The sequence below is a fragment of the Phoenix dactylifera genome, chromosome 3 (genome assembly GCF_051530095.1).
Source record: "Phoenix dactylifera cultivar Ajwa chromosome 3, Ajwa_hap1_PhDact_Kaust_v1.1, whole genome shotgun sequence".
NCBI classification, from domain to species: Eukaryota; Viridiplantae; Streptophyta; class Magnoliopsida; order Arecales; family Arecaceae; genus Phoenix; species Phoenix dactylifera.
Window position 1 is genome coordinate 40,185,122 of NC_143192.1, and position 23,646 is coordinate 40,208,767.

Below are 23,646 nucleotides of genomic sequence, written 5' to 3' on the forward strand. Positions count from 1 at the left end.
ACCAAACTGGGGAGTGAGTATATAAATACTCAGTGAGTGGAGTAGAGAGTACTATGCACATGAGACAAGATATAATCATGGCTCGAGGTAAAATCTCAAGATCAATAACAAGATGAACATGAACTCAACATAAAGAATATGGAGTAAATCATCAATATCACCACAATCAATATCAACTCATCTGAAGCATATATGGAATAATCAAGTCAACATATATGCTACTCATGAATATGTTCAACAGGTCATAGTACTGAATCATATAAATCAAGTGTCAATAGGCTGAATCATCAACAAGACAGCTATCGGGAGGTGGGTTTTACGCCCCAGGCGAACCAGCAACAACTCCCTACTGCCATATGCATACATCGAATATGACACCACACCAATATGTAAATCATCACTAGACAGCTGTCGGAAGGTGGGTTTTACGCCCCAGGCGAACCAGCAACAACTTCCTACTGTCACATGCATATGCAGGATAAGACACCATACCGATAACATAAATGCTAGACAGCTATCGGGAGGTGGGTTTTACGCCCCAGGCGAACCAGCAACAACTCCCTACTGTCACATGCATATGCAGGATAAGACACCACACTGATCATATAAATGCCGGCCAGTATCCAGAACAGAAATCCATCTCACATCTACATACTAAACGGCACCTCGCGGGAATTCTACATCCGCGGAAAGCCATACTGCACCTCGCGGGGTCTTACTATGCCCGGCGGCAAGCAGAATATAAGTCGTAGGACCGGCCGATCCTACGCCTAGGGCCGTGTCCCCCCTAGGAAGGGACTGGGCTCCGCCCACCCAGAAGGCAAATATGTGCACAAAGGCCGATGTTCAACCCCATCGACTATAGGTGTCCTGCAGATACTGTCAAGCCATGCATGAATGCCATAATGCACCTTCCCAATACTCTACTAAAAGGAGCATAATTAAGACTACCACTCACTCGACTCCGACCCAATCATAAACTAACATCAGGTTTGGGAGTGAGGGGTCAAGGGTGTGCAATGCAACTCAATATACCACTGAAATGGGCTCTACAAATCTTTGAAATAGAGGAAATAAAATCAATTTACAAAAGAAGTCATTTCACAATTCAGATCCAATTTAATTACTCATAAAGAGTATAATCAAGGTTACCACTTACAAGTTTTTGAAATAGAGGAAATGAAATCAATTTACAAAAGAAGTCATTTCATAATTCCGATCCAATTTAATTACTCATAAAAGAGTATAATCAAGGCTATCACTTACAAGTCTTTGAAATAGAGGAAATGAAATCAATTTACAAAAGAAGTCATTTCACAATTCAGATCCAATTTGATTACTCATCAACCCCTCGTAATTCCTCTCAATGTTTCCTCAAATGCATGTACAGAATAATCAAGCATGGAGAATCAAGATTATAGAGGAATCTACTACAATATCAATCAATATGCTCAAGTGGAATCAATTCACACTTGGCGACATTCATGAAAATGAATTAAGAAAGCTCATGGTGCAAAGTACATGACTCCCACTCACCTGTCAATCCGGCACAGCCCTGATACGCCTCCAAAAATCTACAGCAGGCAGTGGAAAACTTCTTCCTCTTGTTTCCTAGCTTCTTGCCCAACTGTGACATGCATTTACAATACATTTAGTTTTGTATCAAGGGCTATAATCTACGTGCCAATTATAATATAGGGGACTTTAATTAATTCAACTCCCCCGTTCCCTAAATCTTTTCTTTTCTTTCTTCTTTTTCTTTTTAATTAATTAACTTACCATTTATGTGTATTAGGGACTCCTTTGTATGAGTACAAGGTCCCTTTTAGCTTGATCTAGGCTTAATACTCTATTATAGCATGAAATCCCCTATTTTCCACCCGGATGAACAGTAACCCGAACTGACAGTAGGTTACTTCATCCCGGTTTTGATCCACTTTTAGGACTCCAAATTTGATGAAATTTTTACCTAACATTCTACACTCACAGAGGATTCCAAAGAGATAACATGTATCATCATCGGAGGCCGTTTGACCCCCTAAATAATTTGCCGAAGTTAGGACTTCGACACAGTTTTTCCGTAGTGCCGGAAAAATTTGTCAAAATCCGATTCTTCTTCTTTTAACCACCTCTACAACCCTTATCCGACCCCTCTAGACTATATCCACCCTTTGTATAGCCTAATGTCATCAAAAGACTAGATAGGGATGGATATTTACCTTTTTCTTTTTGGAAATCGAGGTCCTTGCGTAGAGGGGAAGGAGATCTACGTTTTTTCCTTCAGCTGGAAGTGCAACCGGGATCCCTTTCCTCCTTGAATCCCCTTCCTCTTCTTCTTTCTTCTTCTTCTTCTTCTCTTTTTCTTTCTTTCTTTCCTCTGTTTCACGCCTGAGAACCCCCTCCCTCTTTCTCTCGGTTTCACCAGCTCAAACCCTCCAATTAAATCACATCAAAACACTATTCACCCTTTGTTTAATATTATTAAATTCCCATTTTGCCCCTAACACTTCAACATATCTACCGTTATGCCATTAACTTTTGATTCCTTCCAATTTTACCCTTACCACTTCAATGCATCTACAACTATGCCATTATCTTTTGATTCCTTCCAATTTTACCCCTTATATCAATTTTAAAGGACTATTCTATCCCTTTTTATATATAAAAAAAAAATTTGGGGTTATTACACATCCATTGTAGCAAACAAATATATATATATATATATATATATATATATATATATATATATATATATATATATATATATATATATATATATATATATATATATATATATATTACAAAACCAAGTAAATTTGAAGAAATGGTTACAGTTATTCTACCATAAATAGTATCTGATTTTACAATTTATTTTTTTATACACATTTCCAGGTTTCATTACAGGTCATCCCTATCATATTATTATTGAAGATGCCAAGGAAAGAGAATAAAGAGCTACTTAACCCCAAAGGGATTGAAAAGGACTGTCACATTGACTCCAGTTTATGCAAGCACACCTTTTCCCCGGCGCAGCATTCGAAAAGGAAAAGGCTGACTAAGTAAGGAATATAAAAGGTAATATTAATGCGATAAATGCTCTTTTGGCGTAACGAAATTAATTAGCAATCCCATATGCCCAACATAGTGTTAAGGAACAGGTTCTTTTGTCAAATATTCACAATTGTTTCATGTCTACTGATCGATAATTTTAATAAATTAATGTAAAATTAATGTAAAATATTCACGAAAAGTGTCAGTTTTTACAAATATAGCACAAGTCTTTGTTTTTATTTTATTCATTTTTTTTAGCACATGCATGCTTGGGGAAAGAAAAAGAAGCAAGAGTAGATGAACAGATTAGTGCGAGAAATTTCTGCAGTAAATCAAATACTTATAAGTGATGTTGTAAGTGGTTATATAATGAATGGAAGGATGTATACATATGAGAGGGTACATCTTGGCCATCATCTGGTGATGGAAATGCAATGAGAGCATGGAACACATACTTTAGCAAGAGTATCTAGTTATCTTCAAGGAGGGATTCCATGTCAGATAAGGCTAGTAACCTCATGATGGGAGCCTGAGGGGCAGAAGTAGGTTTCAAAAAGTTGGTAAGCACAGGAAGGAAGGATGACTTGGGAAATTGATCAAACTGTGAGGACAGAAAATGTGAATTTCTGGTTCAGCACCTAGCTTCAAAAGTCAATAAGCAAAACACATGGACTCGAAATAAAAAACATAGAAGCAAGTTCATTGTGTAAATGCAACGAATGGTAGTATCACAAGGGCGATACCTCAATATAGACCAAATGTCATACCACAATCCCTACTCCAAGTTTATATTATAATAAGTGAAACTATTCTATCTGCAGAATCATATGCTACGAAACCAAGTGATGATAAAAACATTATCAACAAGCAACATTGCAATGGAAAAACAACTTGCCTTCTTGCCAGAAGACACAAGAAACATAGACAACACATCGACACAGAAACGGGTACTAACAGAGTTGTTAAGATTTATATATCAATGGAAGATAGGATAAAAAAACTTTCTAGTAAACTCTTGTATGCTCTAGTATATTCTCTTAGAGATTTATATACCAACAAAAAAAAGATAGCAAGCTCTCTAGTATAGTCCAGTATGTTCTATGATAGTTATACCGTGCCCTAGCACGGTTGTGTGCTAAGCACTTGGACATAACTGGTATAGTGCATACCATTGCCAGTCATACGGCACTTCAGTCCAAGCATTGACAATGCAGATGAACATGGATGTGAAGCTAAAAGAAAGACATATACAACAGACCTTGAGAGCAAAAGGATGAACATTAAGATAGGAAATTGATATCTTAGCTTTTTTTTTTTTTTTTTGGAGAGAGAAGAGCCAAGAAGTATGGGCAAGACAATACAACATTCAGATACAATTTACAGCAAATAAAAGAAACTGGCTGTTAAAAATTAAATGGTGAAGAAAATAATTAACACCACTTGCCTTGAGTCACAGAATGGATTGCACTTGATGAACAAATTGTGGCTTCACCCAGGGATGCAGTTCTGCAAGTCTCTTCCTGCGCTGATATTTAACTATTGAGGAGATCTAATTCTATGACAAGTACATATGCCTTAATAGAAAGTTAATATCTTGATATTTAACAATCATGGCTAATCCTGCTGCTTCCTTTACAGTCAAGTTCACCTCGTATTCTTCCTGATATAAGTGTTTTTCTCTGTCCGTGCCTCATCCTAGTTTTCCTGTAGGAGCTCTGTTGAGCATCAGGACCGACATAAACTAATTTTATAAATTAGTATGGAATAGTTGTAGACATTCTTTACCTAGAATCTGTCCTTTGTCTTCAACAGGAATTTGATCAAGGCCACTTCTCTTTGGCTGCAAAAAATTTGGCTTGATTTCTTCATGAGCTAACCGTCCCCCATTATTTCCACCATCTGCAACTTCAATGGCCTTCAGCATGTCATCTGACATGATATTCTGTTTTCTTTCATTGCAAATGCGCCCACATCTAAGAAGGTTCCCACTGACTGTGTGTATAATATTACTTCCACTGTCCCACATGGCAAGTAAAATAGGTCTCTGATTATTCACCAGCTCCATTTTTTCATTTGTGTGTTTAATCAGTAAAGTAGGCTGGCTTTTTGACACTTCAATCATTGCAATGGTGAGTTTCCTTGGTTTTGTGATTTTCAGTCTTGGATAGTGATTTGCTTCCTGCCACATGGTTTGTTCTGGACTCCACAATGGATGAGTTGACTGTGGTGCATACCCAGCACATAAATTTCAATAGTATTGCCCTCAATAACATGGCATAGAACCCAGAGGAAAGTGTTGAACTGCATGCCATCTAGACTGACAAAAGCAACATGTAGGGACTTGGTATCTTCATAATTCACGTTTGGTCCTGCTACATTATGTAGTGAGACGCTGATAGCATTTCCTGACACTTGGTCTGAGTTGAGGTTTGCAGGAAGGGCACAGATAAAGACATTTTGTCCAGTTACAAAATCACATGGTGATAGCAAATTTGGCTCTGCTGCTGTTCTATTACCTGCAGAAGGAGAAAAAAGGTTATCCAGCAACAGATGAAAAATATGGAAGTGTTCATGTAAATCAAAGATCAAAAATGATTGAAATCACTTGGTGATTTTTACTTTCTTGCGGGAGGTATTGGAACTCATCTGGAGAAAATAAACATTATAACATAATTGCATCATTATATGCAGTAACTAACATCTTCTACACCCCCTTTCCTATTATTACAGTTATACAAATCCACCATTTACGGAATATATCCCATTACGGCTCCGTATATCTCAGCCACCATGGATAAATCTACCATTACTATATATCCCATATCTCAACCACTATTTAAGGGATATATTACAGCTATACAAATCTCACAACTCATCAAATTGTTGACCTCTCCTAATTCTCTCTCCATATAAATTTATCATTACTGTATATTCCATATCTTAGCCACCATTCAAGGGATCCTTATTCCCTAGAGTTGTGTATATATATGTTGTACGCTTCGATTTATAAAAATAAAGAAAACATTTCTCCTCAATTTTCTGTCTATGTCATAGTTTCTCTAACATGGTATCAGAGCATTAAACGATCCAGTTTTTTTGCCCTTCATCTCTTCATGTCGACATCCAACCATGAAGCCTCCTTCCACTCATATGAAACCTCTCTCCCCAATTCTTTCGGTGATATTGCTTCACCTTTCTTCTTGCACTCATCTGACCATCCAGGCACAATCCTTGTTTCCACGCCGCGCTCACAGGTGACAATTATTCGACGTGGAAGCGCGCCATGCGGATGGCCCTCAATGCCAAGAATAAACTTGATTTTATCGATGGATCTCTTTCCAAACCAACTTCTAATACTGCAGAAATTCAAGTCTGGGAGCGTTGCAAGGATATGGTGCTTTCATGGTTGCTAAACTCGATTGATAAATCTCTCATCAACACCATCATCTACTGCAACAGTCCAAGAGAAGTCTGGCTTGATTTGGAAGAACGACTCTTTCACAGCAATAACCCACGGGTTTTCAAGCTTAAACGTGATATCTGTACTCTCAATCAAGGTAACCTCTCACTTATGGCTTATTATAATGCCATTAAAGGATACTGGGATGAACTGGCAGCACTTCAAACAAATTCGATCTGTTCTTGTGGTGGTCTGAAAGAGCTCCATTCGATCCAAAAAAATCGAGAAGGTGTTCCAGTTTTTGATGGGGCTCAACGAGTCTTACACTTCTATCTGCAGCCAGATTCTTGCCATGGAACCTTTACCCATTGTTGGCAAGGTGTACTCCATCCTTCATCAGGAAGAGAAACAGCGGCTATTACACTTACCTTCAATCTCTACAGATTCTATTGCTATGTCTGCAGGTCGCCAGAATTTCGGTTCACGCCAATCTAATTCTAAAGGTAGAGGAAGAGGACGACCACAATGTGACCATTGTGGAAAAGCTGGTCATTGGAAGGATTCATGTTACAAAATCATAGGGTATTCAGCAAATTGGGACCACTCAAGAGAGAATTTACGTTCTAATGGTAGCAAACAGAACACACAATATGCTGCCCATCATGCAACCAGGGGACAAAATCCATCCACAACAACTGAAAGTGCAATACCAGACCTCACGACAGAGCAATATAGGCAATTGATGGACCTTCTCTCACCTTCTTGAAACCCAACAACAATTTTTTCTGGTATTGCTTCTTTGTCTAGTTGTCATATGGTTTCTTCTTCACATAAATCAGACTGGGTCTTAGACAGTGGTGCATCTGACCACATGTCTCCTAATAAGTCCTTATTTAAAACTTGTCATCCTATTACACATGAAAATCCTATTGTTCTTCCCACAGGTGAGACTGTTCCCATTGCTAGCTTTGGCACCATTCGATTATCCTCCACTCTCTCTTTATCTAATGTCCTCCATGTTCCTACTTTTAAATTCAATCTTTTGTCCATAAATAAAATCACCAAAGCTCTTAATTGTGTAGCCCTTTTATTTCCTACCTTTTGTGTTTTTCAGGACCTGCGCACGAGGAAGCTGATTGGAATGGGTGAAGTTCGTGATGGCATCTATTATCTAAAATCCTCTGGCAATTTTTCTTCCCACTTAGCATCTACCATTTCCCGCACCATTGCTCCATCTTTATGGCACCAGCGTCTTGGACATCCTGCTTCTAGTTTATGTAAAAATCTTTCTTTTGCTAATATATCTTCACATTATGATGTTTGTATTCGGGCTAAACATACTCGAATATCCTTTTCTTTGAATCACAATAAAAGTACAACCATTTTTAATAGAATATATTGTGATATTTGGGGAGGATATCCCACTCCATCTTTTACCGACGCTCATTATTTTCTAACAATTGTTGATGATTTTTCACGCCATACATGGGTTTACCTTATGCGTTTCAAATCTGAAGCATTCACATGTCTCAAACATTTTTTTCTCTTATAAAAATCAACTTCAGTCCACCATTCACCATATCCGCACCGATAATGGTCAAGAGTTTTTATCTCATTCTATTCAAAATTTATTCCATGACCATGGCATTCTTTATGAACGCACCTGTGTTGAGACCCCCCAACAAAATGGTGTTGCAGAACGTAAACATTGACACCTTCTTAATGTTGCTCGAGCTTTACGTTTTCAAGCCAACCTCCCTCTCATTTTTTGGGGTGAATGCATTTTAACTGCCACTCATCTTATAAATCGCATTCCATCTCCCAATCTTGAGAACAAATCCCCTCATGAGTTGCTTTTTAATATCCTCCCTCAATATGATCACTTGCGTGTTTTTGGATGTCTTTGCTATGCGCACACACTTCATTCTTCTCGTGATAAATTTTCACCTAGAGCCTTACGATGTATTTTCCTTGGTTACCCTCGTGCTCACAAAGCTTATAGAGTTTATGATCTAGAGTCCAAGAAAGTTTTCATTTCCCGTGATGTTACATTCATTGAAGACCAATTTCCATTTCAATCTACTCAACCCAATCCCTTCACCACAATCATTCCCAACCTTGTGTCTCCGATTGACCACCCATCTTCGATGTCCCCTCTCCCTAACTCTTCCCCATCCCTTTTTCCTGATCCTCCTCTTAACCTGTCTCTACCACCTCCTCGCCCAAAACGCTCCATCACTCGTCCTTCTTATCTTCGTGATTATGTATGCCCCACCTTGCCCCATAGATCCATCACACCTTCCTCATCCAATCAGTCCTCGGCAGGTAATCCCCATTCTCTTCATTGTTTTCTCTCTTACTCTTGCTTTACCACCAAACACCTTGTTTTTCTCTCCTCCTTGTCTGCACAGGATGAACCCAGGTCATATTCTGAAGCTGCTTGCTACTCCCATTGGCGTGATGCCATGGCATCCGAGATTCAAGCATTAGACAACAACCACACTTGATCCCTCCAATCTCTTCCTCCTGGAAAGAAACCCATTGGCTGCAAATGGGTCTTCAAGACCAAACTTAAAGCGGATGGTTCTATTGAACGCTATAAAGCTCGCCTTGTTGCCAAAGGTTACACTCAAGTTGAAGGGTTGGACTATCATGACACTTTTGCTCCCGTTGCAAAGTTGGTTACTGTCCGTTGTGTCCTTGCTGTTGCCACTGCCAAAAATTGGTCCTTACATCAACTTGATGTTCATAATGCATTCCTCCATGGAGATCTTGATGAGGAAATTTACATGACTCCGCCACCGGGTTATTGTCGTAAGGGGGAAACTTGAGTCTGTCGACTCCATAAATCTCTATATGGTCTCAAGCAAGCTTCCTGCAATTGGTTCTCCAAGCTTTCTTCTGCCCTTCTTATTGCTGGTTTTCACCAGTCGCAAGCTGATCACTCTCTTTTTACTCTTTCTGATCATCATTCTATTACTGTTATTCTTGTCTATGTGGATGATATTCTTGTAGCAGGTAATGACCTTCAGGTTATCACCAAGACTAAGGACTTTCTTACCACACATTTCAAAATCAAAGATCTTGGCACTCTCAAATATTTTCTTGGCCTTGAAATTGCTCGCTCTCCCACCGGCATTTTCCTCAACCAGCGAAAATATGCCTTGGATATTCTTGCTGACAGTGGCCACCTTGGTGCTTGCCCAGCCACCTTCCCCATGGAGCAGAATCTGAAGCTTACTGATCATGATGGTGACCCTCTCGCTGATCCAAGCTCTTACCGTCGTCTCATCGGCCGTCTCATCTATCTCACTATTACCAGACCAGATATCGTCTTCTCTGTCAACCTTTTGAGCCAGTTTATGCATCAACCTCGCCAACCTCATTATGAAGCCGCTCTTCGCATTCTCAGATATATCAAGTCTTCACCAGGCAAAGGCTTATTTTTTCCTTCACGATCCGATCTTCAGATTTATGGCTACACCGACTCTGATTGGGCCAGTTGTCCTATTACTAGCCGCTCCACTACTGGCTATTTTATTCTACTCGGTTCTAGTCCCATTTCATGGCGCACGAAGAAACAAGCTACTGTCTCTCGCTCCTCTGCCGAAGCTGAATATCGTGCCATGGCCACCACAACTTGTGAACTTGTTTGGTTAAAGCAATTGTTCCACGATCTTGCCATTCCTCATCCGCAACCCATGCGGCTTTACTGTGACAACCAAGCTGCCCTCCACATTGCTGCCAATCCTGTTCTTCACGAACGAACGAAACACATTGAAATTGATTGCCACCTTGTTCGTGAAAAACTTCGTGCAAAGTTGATCTCCACTACCCATGTGTCTGTTGATTCACAGCTGGCAGATATCTTTGCAAAGGCCTTAGGTCTAGACTTGGGCATCGGGCCGTGCCGGGCCGGCCCGGCCCAGGCCCACCGGGCCCGAGGTCTAAACGGGCCGTGCCGGGCACGGCCCGTTCAGCACAGAACGGAAGCCCGGCCCGGCCCCAGGCCCGTCTATTGGCGGGCCGGGCCGGGCACGGCACGAGACGGGCCGTGCCCGGCACGGTCCGTCTCGGGCGCAAACGGCCCAGCGCCAAAGTTAAAATTCTCTCCCCTCCTCACCCCACTGCCGGAGAAACGAGAGGGAAATCACCAGCTTCCGGCGATGGCACACCGAACGGACGGACTACCGGTGGACCCTCGGAGCGGCTTCTGCCCCTCCAACTCCATCTTCTACAGCAAGCGCAAGCCCGTCCCCCTCCCCTCCGACCCCCACCTCGACGTCACCACCTTCCTCTCCTCCCTCCGCCACTCCGGCACCACCGCCTTCATCGAAGCCGCCTCCGGCCGCCGCGTCTCCTACCCCGCCCTCTGGCGCTCCGTCGCCGCCCTCGCCTCCCGCCTCTCCGTCCGCAACGGCCACGTCGTCCTCCTCCTCTCCCCCAACTCCATCCACTTCCCCGTCGTCTCCCTCGCCGTCATGTCCCTCGGCGCCGTCCTCACCACCACCAACCCCCTAAACACCCCGCAAGAAATCGCCAAGCAAATCTCCGACTGCGACCCGATCCTGGCTTTCGCCACCCGCCCCCTCGTCGGAAAACTCCCCCGCGACCGCGATTTCCCCATCGTCCTCCTCGAGGACCGCCGGATCGCCGGCGACGATGGCCGCATCCGCTACACGATCGAGGAACTGAAGGCGATCGAGCCCGATCTCCGGCACCGGCGGGAGCTGGTGAGCCAGGACGACACGGCGACGCTCCTGTACTCCTCCGGGACCACCGAGACCAGCAAAGGCGTGGTAGCGACCCACCGGGACCAGGCCCTTATGGGCCGTGCCGGGCTGGCCCGCGGGCCAAGAGCGGGCCGTGCCGGCCCAGGCCCGAAGCGGGCCGTGCCGGGCTCGGCCCGCGGGCCAGAAACCCGTGACCCAGCACGGCCCCCTTAAATGGGCCGTGCCAGGCACGGCCCGGTACTGTAGCTAGCGGGCCGTGCCGGGCCGTGGGCGGCCCGGCCCAGTGCCCAACTCTACTTAGGTCGTGACTATTTCCACCACATTCTATGCAAGTTGGGCATTACGGACCTCCATGCTCCAACTTGAGGGGGAGTATTACAACTATACAAATCCACCATTTACGGAATATATCCCATTACGGCTCGGTATATCTCAGCCACCATGGATAAATCTACCATTACTATATATCCCATATCTCAACCACTATTTAAGGGATATATTACAGCTATACAAATCTCACAACTCATCAAATTGTTGACCTCTCCTAATTCTCTCTCCATTTAAATTTATCATTATTGTATATTCCATATCTTAGCCACCATTCAAGGGATCCTTATTCCCTAGAGTTGTGTATATATAGGTTGTACGCTTCTGTTTATAAAAATAAAGAAAACATTTCTCCTCAATTTTCTGTCTATGTCATAGTTTCTCTAACACCTATCTTCTAAAACCCAAGGTAGATAATCAACCAAGCGCTTGACACAAAACTGATGAACTGACCATGAAGTAAACCTGTCAATGGGACAGGAAGAAGACCAAGTAGATAATTTAGTTGTTAGGTCAGAGCATATCAGCATAAGATGGAGGAATTTGCTGGGCAAGCTGTGGAGATGCTCAAAGAAGCATGATCACAAAGGAAGATAAGCATAAGAAAAGGCATCATGGCAGTTGATAAGTAAAAATGGTGCAATATTGGTGATGAAAGAGTTTCATAGGCACATTGAGATGCATATTTAGAGAAGGAATAAAAAGTCAAAATGGTAAATATGAAGCAGCTTACAATGAGGTTCAACAATGTCAAATGGTAACTATGAAGCACATTGCAATGAGGTTCAACCAAGGAAAAATGTTTCAATTGCACGACTGGAGGCCAGGAAAGTCTCACTGTTGATGCTTTTAGCTAGTGATAGCAGAATTGTCTTGAACCACGCAATTCAGGCATACTGAATTGAACAAGAGCAGGATGGTTTAGATTTTCGAAATGACATAAGGTGAACCAAGCTATACAGGTCCAAAATGGGCCGAACCGATCAGTTCTGCCCAGTTTTGGGTGGCATTGTCCCAGTTTGCCCTGGCCAGACAGCCCCACTTCTCTAAATCTCTCTCTCTCTCTCTCTCTCTCTCTCTCTCTCTCTCTCTCTCTCTCTCATTTCTCTCCTTGCCTCTCTCACTCTTCAATTTCCCATGATGGTTACCGCTGGTCACCCTTGACCACCACCATGCTCCCCATACCACTCTCCCTCCCTCCTCAACTCCACAAGGCCCTCGAACCCTTTGTCACTTCGAGTGCCTCATGCTCCCCGTACCACTCTCCCTCCCTCCTCAACCCCACAAGGCCCTCAAACCCTCTGTCAGTTCGCTTGCTGCCATCCACGACCTCGGCACCTTTGCCACTGCCGCCTCCTCTAGTATTGCCTCCCCAGCATCCCCTGCCAGGTCACTACCTACAAGTACCCCATGCCTTCTTCCCTCCTTTCCCATCTCTATCCCACTATTTATACAGCTTGAGTTATGGTACCATACTACCAATCTTGCTTTTATCAGTTGAAATAGATAATGCTAGCTCTTAGTAAGTTGGTACCAAAATCATTGATGCCAAAGGGTTACATAATGCACTGCTAAGGAAAGAACACATAAAGATAGTATGCACATAACAAATGATCCAGGCAAGTCTGAATGCAGGGAAAAGTTGTGGATAAAAAGATAGAGAGGATGGAAACAATTGATGCTATGGAAAGAGAAAATGCTAAGCCATGATGTCATAGGTTGATATTAAAACTAGATGGCTGGGTAGAGCGACAATATCAAGGAATGAAAAGAAGAAAAGAAGTTAGAAGTAGTTCATGATACTAAAAAGTCGAATTAGATCAAGGCAATGTAGATCAGAGCTTGAGGGCTAAGGGACTGAAACCCTAAAAAAGAAGTGTTCAAAACAAGAAATCAAGCTACACATGCTCTGTAGGCAATGATCATAAAATGGCCAACCTAAGACATGTGAGTGCTGAAACTTGAAGAAACCCAACAAAATTCTTAAATACATAGCTCAGAGTTAGTATTCAAAAGTTCTTGAATTCAAAAATACATGGCTCGCAGTTAGGATTGGACCGATAATGCTTAAAAAAGATGTTCCACGCTCACAAGCAAATCACGAGGGAAATTGTGAAGCTAGTGGTAAAAATGGCACACCATGGATAAAAGGGAAGATCAAGAAAACTAGAAGGTGGATGAAGCAAGTCGGACAAAGTGACAAGTATCTACAAACTATTGGAGACATATGGATAATAGATTACCTGAGACAAATGTTGGCAGATTAATTCCAAAAGCTTGTCAAGGTATAGATGCCATAAAATGAATTTAACTTGGCTTAAAATTTTAAAGTGATTGAATAGGCTATATAAGTCCAAGAAGTTACGGATAACATCTAGCTTCTGACAACCTGTAATCACACTATAAGTGAGCTCTGTCTATCCCATGAAAAATGAGGCACGATGCAGTCTGCTATGTTATAGCAAACACTGAACTCTAGGATTATATGCTTCAGTAGAAAGTATTAATCATGCTAGTAGAAAACTTAAACCAAATAACACTTATAAAAGGATTATGTCGAACAGATGAGCAAGTAAACTGAGCTGTACCTAATTATTACCTTAGGACCTGTATAATTTAAAATATGGTAGAAAGCATTAAGATATCTATCTATTCCTTTTAATTATGTAAAAATAAAAATGATAACGAAACCATACAAAGAGGTAGTCATAGTCAAGCACCTGAAGAAGTTGAATAGTTTGATATATTTAATTCAATAGGTTCTTACTTGTGCGAGCTCGTAGAAGTATTTGTCAAAGGAAATTCCAGTAAAAGCATATAATTTGACTTGCATCTCCCATCCTTCCAATAAGCAAGAATTTCCGAAGCATTAGAAAGACCATCATAGGAAGAAGAATCTTCTCATTGCAAAATTACATTGTTGCCAATCAGATCAATAACTTCTACATAGGGTTTCACCTGTTTATAATCACATACACACTTCCTTACAAGGAGTAACTTCTGGACCAATCATAATTAACTTAACTTCAAGAAGTATTCGTCCTATCATATATAAATGCACGAACACATAAACATACATAGGCATATAAATTGTTGCATATGGACCCATGCATCAAACATGCACATTCATATATCCATCTGTGTGTATTATATATATATATATATATATATAGCAGAAAACAAAATTATATATATACTTCGAAAAAAGATAGGTTTGCTGTTTACATAATGGATGGTTAATTAAGATCTTGCAAATAAGTTAAAAATAATTTTTGAAAAGATAGGTTTATCGGTTACATAATGGATGGATGGTTAAGATCATATAAATATAAATACAAATATGTATTTGGCTCTCAGCTTAAATTCATGCATATGTTGCACATATAAGCTCTCAGCTTCCATGTCTGGCGTTGTACAAGAGCTCTGCAGAAGAGGTGGAAAAATTTTCTCTAATAGCCCGCATGACAACGATATTTGGTACATCTAGAAGTAAAAGTTGAAACAATTTAATCTAACGAGGGAGGAACGTTGATCACTCTTCTAAGGTGCACCAGCTACTATCACTATCGCAGCATTTAACCAAGGGCGCATAAACAAGACCTTCGTGCACAGGCCACTAGAATGAAACCAACAATCCTATTTACATCTGGGTGATCTTAGTATCACATAAGCTAACTCAGAACATGAAACGGATCGAAGGTGTGGATATTTGAAAATTGATCAATAATATGAAGAAAGCTGCAGTCTGCAAACTAATTCACGAAACCAGCACAAACTACAGCGACGAACCCTCGAATCTCATATGCTAGTACTGAAATAACCAAATCTGATACTATTCGGGCTCCAACCTCATTATTACGTAAGGAGATCGAAGATAATCAAATATAAAATAGGTAAAGAAATTTTCACCTCGCTTATAACTGCATTTCCGGAGGAGAGGAGTGATGAACCTCTTCGGTCTCACAAGTGCCATACCTCCCCCCCCCCCCCCCCCCCCCCTCTCTCTCTCTCCCTCCCTCCCTCCCCTCTTTGTTCTTCCCCAGTCTCCACCGCCTTCCATTGCCTCTCAAAACCCTGGCCTTTCTCTTTCTGCTTTGGTCGACGGCGGGCGCCATGGGGAAGACCGACGCGTGCGTCCCGCTCGGCTCCGGCCACCACTACAGGCTTCGTGCGGCCCGGATCTAATGATCCGCAAGCGGGCCGGCAGTGGCCTGGCGGGGACGTATGATATCTGACGCGGGCTAATAAGCTGGGGCGGCTCCACTTGGGATCGGATACGGCCCGGATCCACCTCATTTGGGGCCCAAGAACTAGTGGACCTGCGTGCCATCTGGATCCTCTTGCTTCCACCATTTGCAATATTTGGGCCTTAATTGGTCCCATAGCTGATTGACCACAGAGCAAACTGCAGCAAATGAAGCCCTCGCTTTTTTTTTTTTTTTTTTTTTTTATGTACAACGGCGCCTCACACATGACGGGTATGAGTGCAGTCAACAAAATCAAAAAAAAGAAGTTGGTAAAAAGGAGGAACAGACACACAGTTCTCCCAGAGGAAGCCTCTGGAGTGATGAACCGCATAGGAGGTAGCCCAATCAGCAGCATTATTCGCCTTCCGGTAGACATGAGTAGCCCGAAAGGAGTCACACTCTTTCAAGAGTTTGTACATGTCGTGGAACAGCGTCATCCCGCCCGCCAGCAGCACTGCGCCAACCTCAAATCCACTTGATCACCATAGCCAAGTCCTCCTCGAGGAGGATGTTGTCCGTACCTAGAATAAGCCTCGCATAGGTGATGCCCTCCCATGCAGCTCTAAGTTTGACACCATAAGGCCTCCGTATGACCTCCATCCACTACATTAGTTCCGTATTATTATTACTGCAATTATAGTTTCTGATCGCAGATATACTACAATTATACAAATAATAGGAAGTAGGTTGCTGCATTTTGGAGTTCCTGCAAACCAAATACCGGAATCAAATCCATTAATTTCACTATTTCAGCACCATGTAAGCCTAGCTACATATTAATGAGAGTTTTAGGTATCTGGATAGTACTATAATTGCAATCGCTATTGCAGGGGATCCTCTTGCATCAAAGTGCATGTCTAATTAATTATCAAAAATTTTATTGCATATATTTATTTTGAAAACATTTACTAATTATGTGCCGAAGTCATGACACACCCGCTCCCTTTCCATTGCATGGTAAAACGAACATGCGTAACACTGGCATCATGGCTAACTGCATTGCTTATTTCCTTTCCATTAACAAGTGAATGATGGGTTAAAAGTATCACAAGTTACTTACGTTTTGTACATAGATTGGTGATACATGAACAAGCGTGCATTGCTTCTCGCTAACCAACTCTATAATTCATCCGTTACCACTTATAGTTTCGTACATTAAATGACTCCATGTACATTAAATTTATAAGTTCATTGGAATTAATATAAAGTCTTGAGACATAGCATAGCATTTGGGTTGCTTGCACCTCGGATTCTTTAGCCAGACAACAAATTCATAAGATTGATGATATGCTACGATATGTTCGATGGCAATTTATGCCATCTATTTGTTAATTCACATTCTTGGACGTTTTTACATGTCTGAATATGAATCAAATAAGATAGCACGAACAGCTACAGGGCTTCTGACAACATGCACACCATCAGTCCACGTCAGGCTTCCAAATCGGTAATCCGAGTGCACCTTTCGGCTAGGAGAAGCGAAAGTTACTGTGAATGAGATGCTGGTGGTGGTAGAATTGAACTCAAGAATCAGAGGCATCACCTGCATTTTAATGCCACGAGGGGGATGGACTAGAGCTTCATACACTGAATTAGCTGGACCGACATTTGTCATGGTTCGTGAGATCGTTGCGGTCCCTTTAAGATTCGGGATGACGATCGATGGCAGGTTGAGATCCAATTCTGAGGTAGTAATTGGGCAGGTGATTTGCTGATCCATTAGATTACTAATGGCAGGATCATTGTAACTCAATGAGCACAGAAATGGAACGTAGTCGACCGTGCTCATATTGTAAACTAGCCCTGGATCTGCTGCTCTATTTGGATCAACATGGCCACCTCCATAGTCAAAAGGGTCAGCTGGCTTTCGGCTACCATCTTGTGCTACTATCAGCCCTCCATCCGTGCCAGTTTGAGTGGCTGCAAGTTCGACACTTCCGGTGAAAAAATCTTAATGATGTGCATTATTTGATAAAGAGTAGCAGTGCATGCAAAGGGAAAGCTTGTGACCTGTGGTTACGAGAGCAGATCTTATGGCCGCAGGGGACCAGTCCCGGTGGATGGATTTGATGAGTGCAACTATTCCAGTTACGTGAGGACAGGCCATTGAGGTTCCCGACATAAAGGCAAAGGCGTCATCAGCATTTGCTGGATTCCTGTGGGCTGCTAAAATGCTGACTCCAGGTGCTGCGATGTCAGGCTGCATCAATTGAATAATTGGATGCTCATCGAAGTTTTAGGCAAACGGATATATAAACCAAAATTCTTACACATCTGTGCTCCGTTTAGGAAGATTAAGCTACGAGAAAACAAAATTCTAGTAGCACCATTGCAGCTAGATGGATAAATAGGTATTCCATTTTATGGAAGCAATAGCATTGCATATGTGGCAATAAATCTCATCAATGCACGACATAGTAACAGTGGTATAATGGATGAATGATAAGTTTTTGGAGAAAGGAAACACAGACAGCAGAAAGCGCTGCTGAAATTTTCACTAAAAGTGACTTCTGAATAACCTGTAGAGAACAATAAATATGCTTCCTCAGCAACTGGAAGTCTTGTAATGTGCAGGCAAAATTATCAAAGAACTTAAAGTCAGTGTAATCTTGGCATGTACCTTCAAGAAAGCAGGAGACAGGGAGCTGGGCCCTCTAGATGAGAAATGAGCTATTCTTGGGGATGCTAACCTCCCAGTGAGAGTCTTCGGATGGCTCAACTTCACAACTGGAAACCTTTTCGGAAGAAAGACTCGCACAAATTAGTCTCCACACTTGTTCAGGCTTCTCTTTTCTTACACAAACTTGCTATGTACTTACTTCGCTTGCCTGATGTAGGAAAGTATTTGGGTGCCCACCTCGTAATTTACTTTAATGCAAGGGACCCCATCGCAGGGGTCAAGCTCACTATCTTGTGTTTGTGCAAAGATGAGACCGATGCCTCCTGCTCTTGAGACAGACTGAGCTGCTTCAGATATATATGCATCTTCTGCCAATGATGAGAAGCAGAGAATGACCTTGCCTTTTGCTAGTGTTGCATTGAGAGTTCCGATATAACAGCTCCGGCTATCAAAAAAGATGCCTCAGATTATATATATATATATATTGGGAAGAAATATATCTAAACTAATTAATTATAACAAGAAGGTATGAGGAGAAAGGGAGTAAAAAAGAAGGAACACCATACCTATATTCGGCATCCGCTTTTTCCTTCTTGACAAATTCTGAGTACCGCAGCTCATGGAACCCTCCTTTATACCCTCGGGTATTTAAGGTTTGGCCCTGCACAGATTTATGGAACAAAATGTGTGCTATCACTTACGTTTTACAGATAAACTAATGTCATCTGATGCTGGCTTCGGCGAACAGCCATCGTTATGATATAGCTGCGCTAATACGCGCGCTTGGCAATTCATGTTAAGCTAAAACTTCTCATGCCTAATGTTCCATCAAGCTTAAGATTTTTCTTCATCATTGAGTGGTCTTAATTTGATGCCTCGTTGAGGGTCTTATGTGAATGTTTGTGCAGATCAAAGGCTTCTTAGTTTTCCAATTCTTCCAGGTCTTCTGTATTTGATAAGCGGAAGATCGATTCCTGGTGGCTCGTTGGAAAGTAGAAACCCTTTGATTGGCCAATCTTTTAGCTAGCAAATGTTGCAGTTCGGACCGACGGTGGCCTGATACTTTTAATTGTCTAATTAAAATATTATATGCAGAGTTCATTTTAAGTACCAAGACTGTGTGATTGTTTCCAAGTATAATGGCGGTCGGGAAAGCCCTGTCAATAGAGGCGGCTGCAACTGTTGTAACCCAAGGTGCGGTGTTTGTGACGGTCTGAGAGAATGGGCCATCATTTCCCGCAGAGCACACGACACTGATCCCCCTCGCTGCTGCATGGAAGGAGCCTATGGAAATCGAGTCATCTTCAACATACGATAAGAGGGGGACATGGTTGCCGAGAGACACAGATATGACATCAACCCCATCATGTATTGCCTCATCGAACGCCTTCAGTATATCAGCATCACTGCACTCTCCCGGATGTGTATCCCAGCATGCCTTATAAACTGCTAATCGAGCGAAAGGTGCTCCACCTCGAGCAGTTCCTGCGGCCAAGCCTCTATAACTTGCGTTCTTTATTAATCGACCAGCTGCTGTGGAAGCGGTATGCGTTCCATGACCCGTTGCGTCTCTCGGAGACAGGTACTCCGAAGGTGCAGCGGTTTTAATCGGCCTTTCCTTCTCAGCAATTAATCCTTTCCCGAACCAGCGGGCTCCGATCAGTTTCTTGTTGCAGTTTGTGAAGTTGAAGAGCTCTCCATGCTCGCAAGCTCCCTTCCAACGAGATGGGACTGGACCCATGCCTCTGTCGTTGAAGCTTTCCGACTCCGGCCAGATCCCTGTGCAGTTCGTAGGTTGGTGAGAGTGCTTTCCAAGAGCTCAAGGGAAGAAACATGGTTATCGAACTAAGCTATATTTACCTGAATCTATAACACCGATAATCATCTCTCGACCCATTCTGCTTTCAGATAGAAGGCTACGACCGGAACTACGATGGAGCCCAATAAAATCCCAGCTTCGGGTTGTATGGAGTTTGCGTACTCGATTGGGGATCACTTGTATAATGCCAGGGAACTCTGCAGTCTCATATACGTTATGACAAAAAGTTGGGGCAGCGTTGATCGTTGTCAAAGAAACAGTAGGGAGCCAAAGCTTTCATACAATTTACCTGCAACTCTATCTGCCTGAGACTTGGTCAGCTTAGCTGCAAAGCCTGAGAAGCCATGCTTGTAGCTGTATAAGATGGAATCCTGAGCTGCTTCCTTGCTGCAATATGGATTTAAGCAATCCAGTTTGTGTAAAAAATGTAGAGAAACCATAATGAACATTCTATTGTTTAATATCAAGGTTATGGCATGATCTAACCTTCCAAGCAGGGTGGTCAACACTTCATGGTGGGAACTTTCGACAGTGGTTGAATCTTCATGATGTCTCGCTCCCATATAGACGATATGTACCTGGGGTTAACCGTGCACCTTCTAAGCAACTGATATATATTGATTAGAAGGAAAAAAAAGAGAAATCTTAGTGAGTACTCACATTGCTAGCTTCTGCAAGAAATATGAAACTGGTCAGGTAGAAGTTCAGGAAAAGAAAGGCAACGCACACAAGCAGCACACATAGAATTCTGTCTGTCCAGTAGGATAGAGCAGAAGCCATCGAATTCTGTCTGCTTAGTCTTGAAGAAGGCATGGCAAGGTTGAATACTATGCTGAAGTTATTACAAACTTTCCAAGGGTTAAATAGTTTTTTTAACTGGCAGGATTGTCATGGTCTAGGGTAGTTATATTGAGCCTTGGACTCAATAGACTTATGTTAGTGGTTGTGTCCAGTGATGGCTGAGTAGCTTTAGAGTGGGACTTTGTCTAACGCTTGGAAACCGGTCGTTGATATCCTTTTCTTAGTGGTTTTCAAATTTTGGTGGGAACCAAAACACTTGGTCGGCTCTTTTCTTTAGCGATCCTTATAGTGTGACGTATGTGAGAGAGTGTGTGCTTGCATATGAGAGAGTGAGTTTGAATCTCGGCTTACAATTTTTATTTTTTTAATAAAATATTTTTCTCATCTCTCCTTTTTTTTATTTTTTATTTATTTTCGATTTACATTAAGTAACGGGTTGCTCTACAGAGCCGTAAGCTTTGAGATTGGTGGTTCGTGCATTCGTAACTCGGCGTAGTTGAAGAGCTTTAAGTAATTTGCTGTGTGGAGATGCAAGTATGTGGACTCTTATTTTGATTTTTTAAAAGTAAATTATCATGGTTAATGCTACCATCTCTCTCATTGGATCAAAAAGTTGAACAACACCAATTATGCGTATTGAAAGTCCTATATCAAGTTTTATTTGATTGGGCAAAATTTATGGAAGATTGTATATGGAATAGATACAGTGATGCCACTAGAAACACTTGACAATGTACAAATAAGAAAAGAGTGGAAGACCAAAGCTGAAAGATTATGCATATTCTCAAAACTAATGTGGATGAAGATAGTCATCAGTATATTCAAAATATAGAGAAGCCGAAGAAAGTATGAGATATTCTTGTTGCTCTCCACTCAAATTCTAATGAGGCTTGGCTTCAATTTTTGGAGAATGAGATTGATGCTTTCAAACAAGGTAATCTTACAATCTCTAATATTTTCTTAAAGAAAAAAAATGTTTGATGAGCTAGGCATAGTTGAGCCAAATCTCATTGTGATGAAAATTAATAAATTGCATAGATTGCTTATGAAAATACTTCGAACGGATTTGATCCTCTTTGAATATAGGGTATAGTGTTTATATGCTTGTTATTTTTCAGATGGCCCAAACAACATATATTAGCATAATTAGAAAATATACTTGTTAATCAAGAAGCACTTAATTCTCAAATGTTTTAATTTGACTAGATCCTTTTAAAAAGAAAAGATCTTATTTTTAGATAGTAAAATTAAAATAAGAAGTGGAATAATAAATTTAAAAATTAAAAAAAGGACCAATTAGAGAATTTGAGGACAAAAATTCTAATCCGAGAAAAATTATAAATTTTAAAAAATTATTATTGATTTAGAAAATTTGGCCATAAAATTCAAGACTGCAAGGTAAAGCTCAAATAGTCTAATGTTGCACCCTCTATTTCAGAGCATGGGAAAAAGAAGAAAACTGATAATTGAACTCTCACTTCTTCAATTGTTGATGTCAGCTATCTTAATAACCAACATGCACGTGTTTCCACTTCTTCTCATATATCAGACATTGGTTTTATTCATGATTGGGATTGTTGATCCCGTATGTTCTAATCATCTTATTGGTCATAAAGAGTTATTTGATTCGATACATGATTATATTAGTTTTGATGCTATTGCTACTCCCAACGATTCATATTACCTTATCAAAAGTATTGATGTTTTATCTCTCACATCATCTACCATTTTTTTTATTTCTATAAATAATATTTATTATATGCCTGCATAAAGAAAATTTTGATTTCTATCTCACAAATCACGGATAAAAGTGTTTTGTTTTATTTGGGCCCGATACCGTGCAAATTTATACTAATGTTAAAGCTTATGAAAAGTTTATTTCTCCAAGCAGAAAAGTGCATAAGTTTTATGCTATTTCTGCTGGTAATTCTTATATGAATCAGACTCCTAAGCGTAATACAACTGATTTATGGCATACTAGATTGGCTCATGTGAATTATGGCAGACTTCAAGATAAGCAGAGCGGAGGATTAGTTAATGGACTTATGTGTCAACCATCTAGCCGATCATATGGTGTTTCTAATCCAGCATCATGAATTTTTACATTCTGCAATAAGGAAAGATGAAAGGAAAGCATTAACTAGTTCTTGGATGAGATACATACACTGCTGCAAAAGTTTCTCGTAGCTCTCTTCGTAGACAGAAAGTCTGACCGACACTTTCACTTTTCTGAAGAACAGTTGTCCTGCTAGATTAAAAGCCAAGGACCACAGCCACAGGTTCTTGTATTGTGCAACTCATGGGATGCTCAAAGCCTCCTGCATTATATGAACTCTCACACATTGATGGATGCATGTGAGTCTTACAATTTCTGAAGGTCAAGCAACTTCTTAAAAGGATGATTAAACTTATTATCTTTGTAGCTTTGGTTTTAGTAGGTAAACCAAACATGGTGAGAGGGTGGAACTTGGGTGATCAGCTAGGGGAAAGAACCATTATGGAAAATCTTCATGGGAGAACCATTGTGGGGAAACTAGATACGTATTGGATCGGCTGTCATGATGGTGCCTAAGTGGGACATCTGTCACAGGCTTTACCGTTGGCATTTTTGAAAGTGCTGCATCATGGTGGAAGGCCCCTCGATTTTA

At 41.3% G+C, this 23,646-nt stretch overlaps 1 protein-coding gene and 1 long non-coding RNA gene across 4 annotated transcripts; both read right to left on the reverse strand.

Moving 5' to 3' along the window:
- Window positions 1-4,310: 4,310 nt before the first annotated feature.
- LOC148714385 (uncharacterized) lies at window positions 4,311-16,075 on the reverse strand. The gene is made up of 4 exons (XR_015976347.2): window positions 15,421-16,075; window positions 14,279-14,469; window positions 4,837-5,567; window positions 4,311-4,755 (listed from the first exon to the last, which is right to left on the reverse strand). It is a non-coding gene; the product is annotated as an uncharacterized LOC148714385 (long non-coding RNA).
- An 857-nt stretch (window positions 16,076-16,932) lies between these two features.
- On the reverse strand, window positions 16,933-21,056 carry LOC103695963 (subtilisin-like protease SBT3.9). Of its 3 annotated transcripts, XM_088718381.2 has the most exons (11): window positions 20,858-21,056; window positions 20,684-20,775; window positions 20,487-20,584; window positions 20,239-20,394; window positions 19,490-20,157; window positions 18,945-19,039; window positions 18,578-18,823; window positions 18,379-18,493; window positions 17,769-17,958; window positions 17,302-17,678; window positions 16,933-17,227 (listed from the first exon to the last, which is right to left on the reverse strand). In XM_088718381.2, exons 1-11 carry the CDS (start codon window positions 21,008-21,010, stop codon window positions 17,180-17,182), a joined length of 2,238 nt encoding a protein of 745 aa, XP_088574507.2. In that variant the 5' UTR covers window positions 21,011-21,056; the 3' UTR covers window positions 16,933-17,179. The 3 variants fall into 3 exon arrangements, with proteins under 3 accessions (XP_088574507.2, XP_088574506.2, XP_089785787.1); XM_088718380.2 differs by having other exon boundaries at window positions 16,933-17,678; XM_089929661.1 differs by lacking the exons at window positions 16,933-17,227; window positions 17,302-17,678; window positions 17,769-17,958 and adding an exon at window positions 17,971-18,277 and having other exon boundaries at window positions 20,858-21,054.
- Window positions 21,057-23,646: the final 2,590 nt, after the last annotated feature.

Bases quoted from the DNA above. Each gene is read 5' to 3' on its own strand.
- LOC103695963 (XM_088718380.2), bottom strand. From the start codon at position 21,010: ATGCCTTCTTCAAGACTAAGCAGACAGAATTCGATGGCTTCTGCTCTA. The intron at 20,776-20,857 runs GTGAGTACTCAC...GGTTAACCCCAG, and splicing joins TTCTTGCAGAAGCTAGCAAT to GTACATATCGTCTATATGGG. The intron at 19,040-19,489 runs GTACTTAAAATG...AAATCTGTGCAG, and splicing joins GAAACAATCACACAGTCTTG to GGCCAAACCTTAAATACCCG.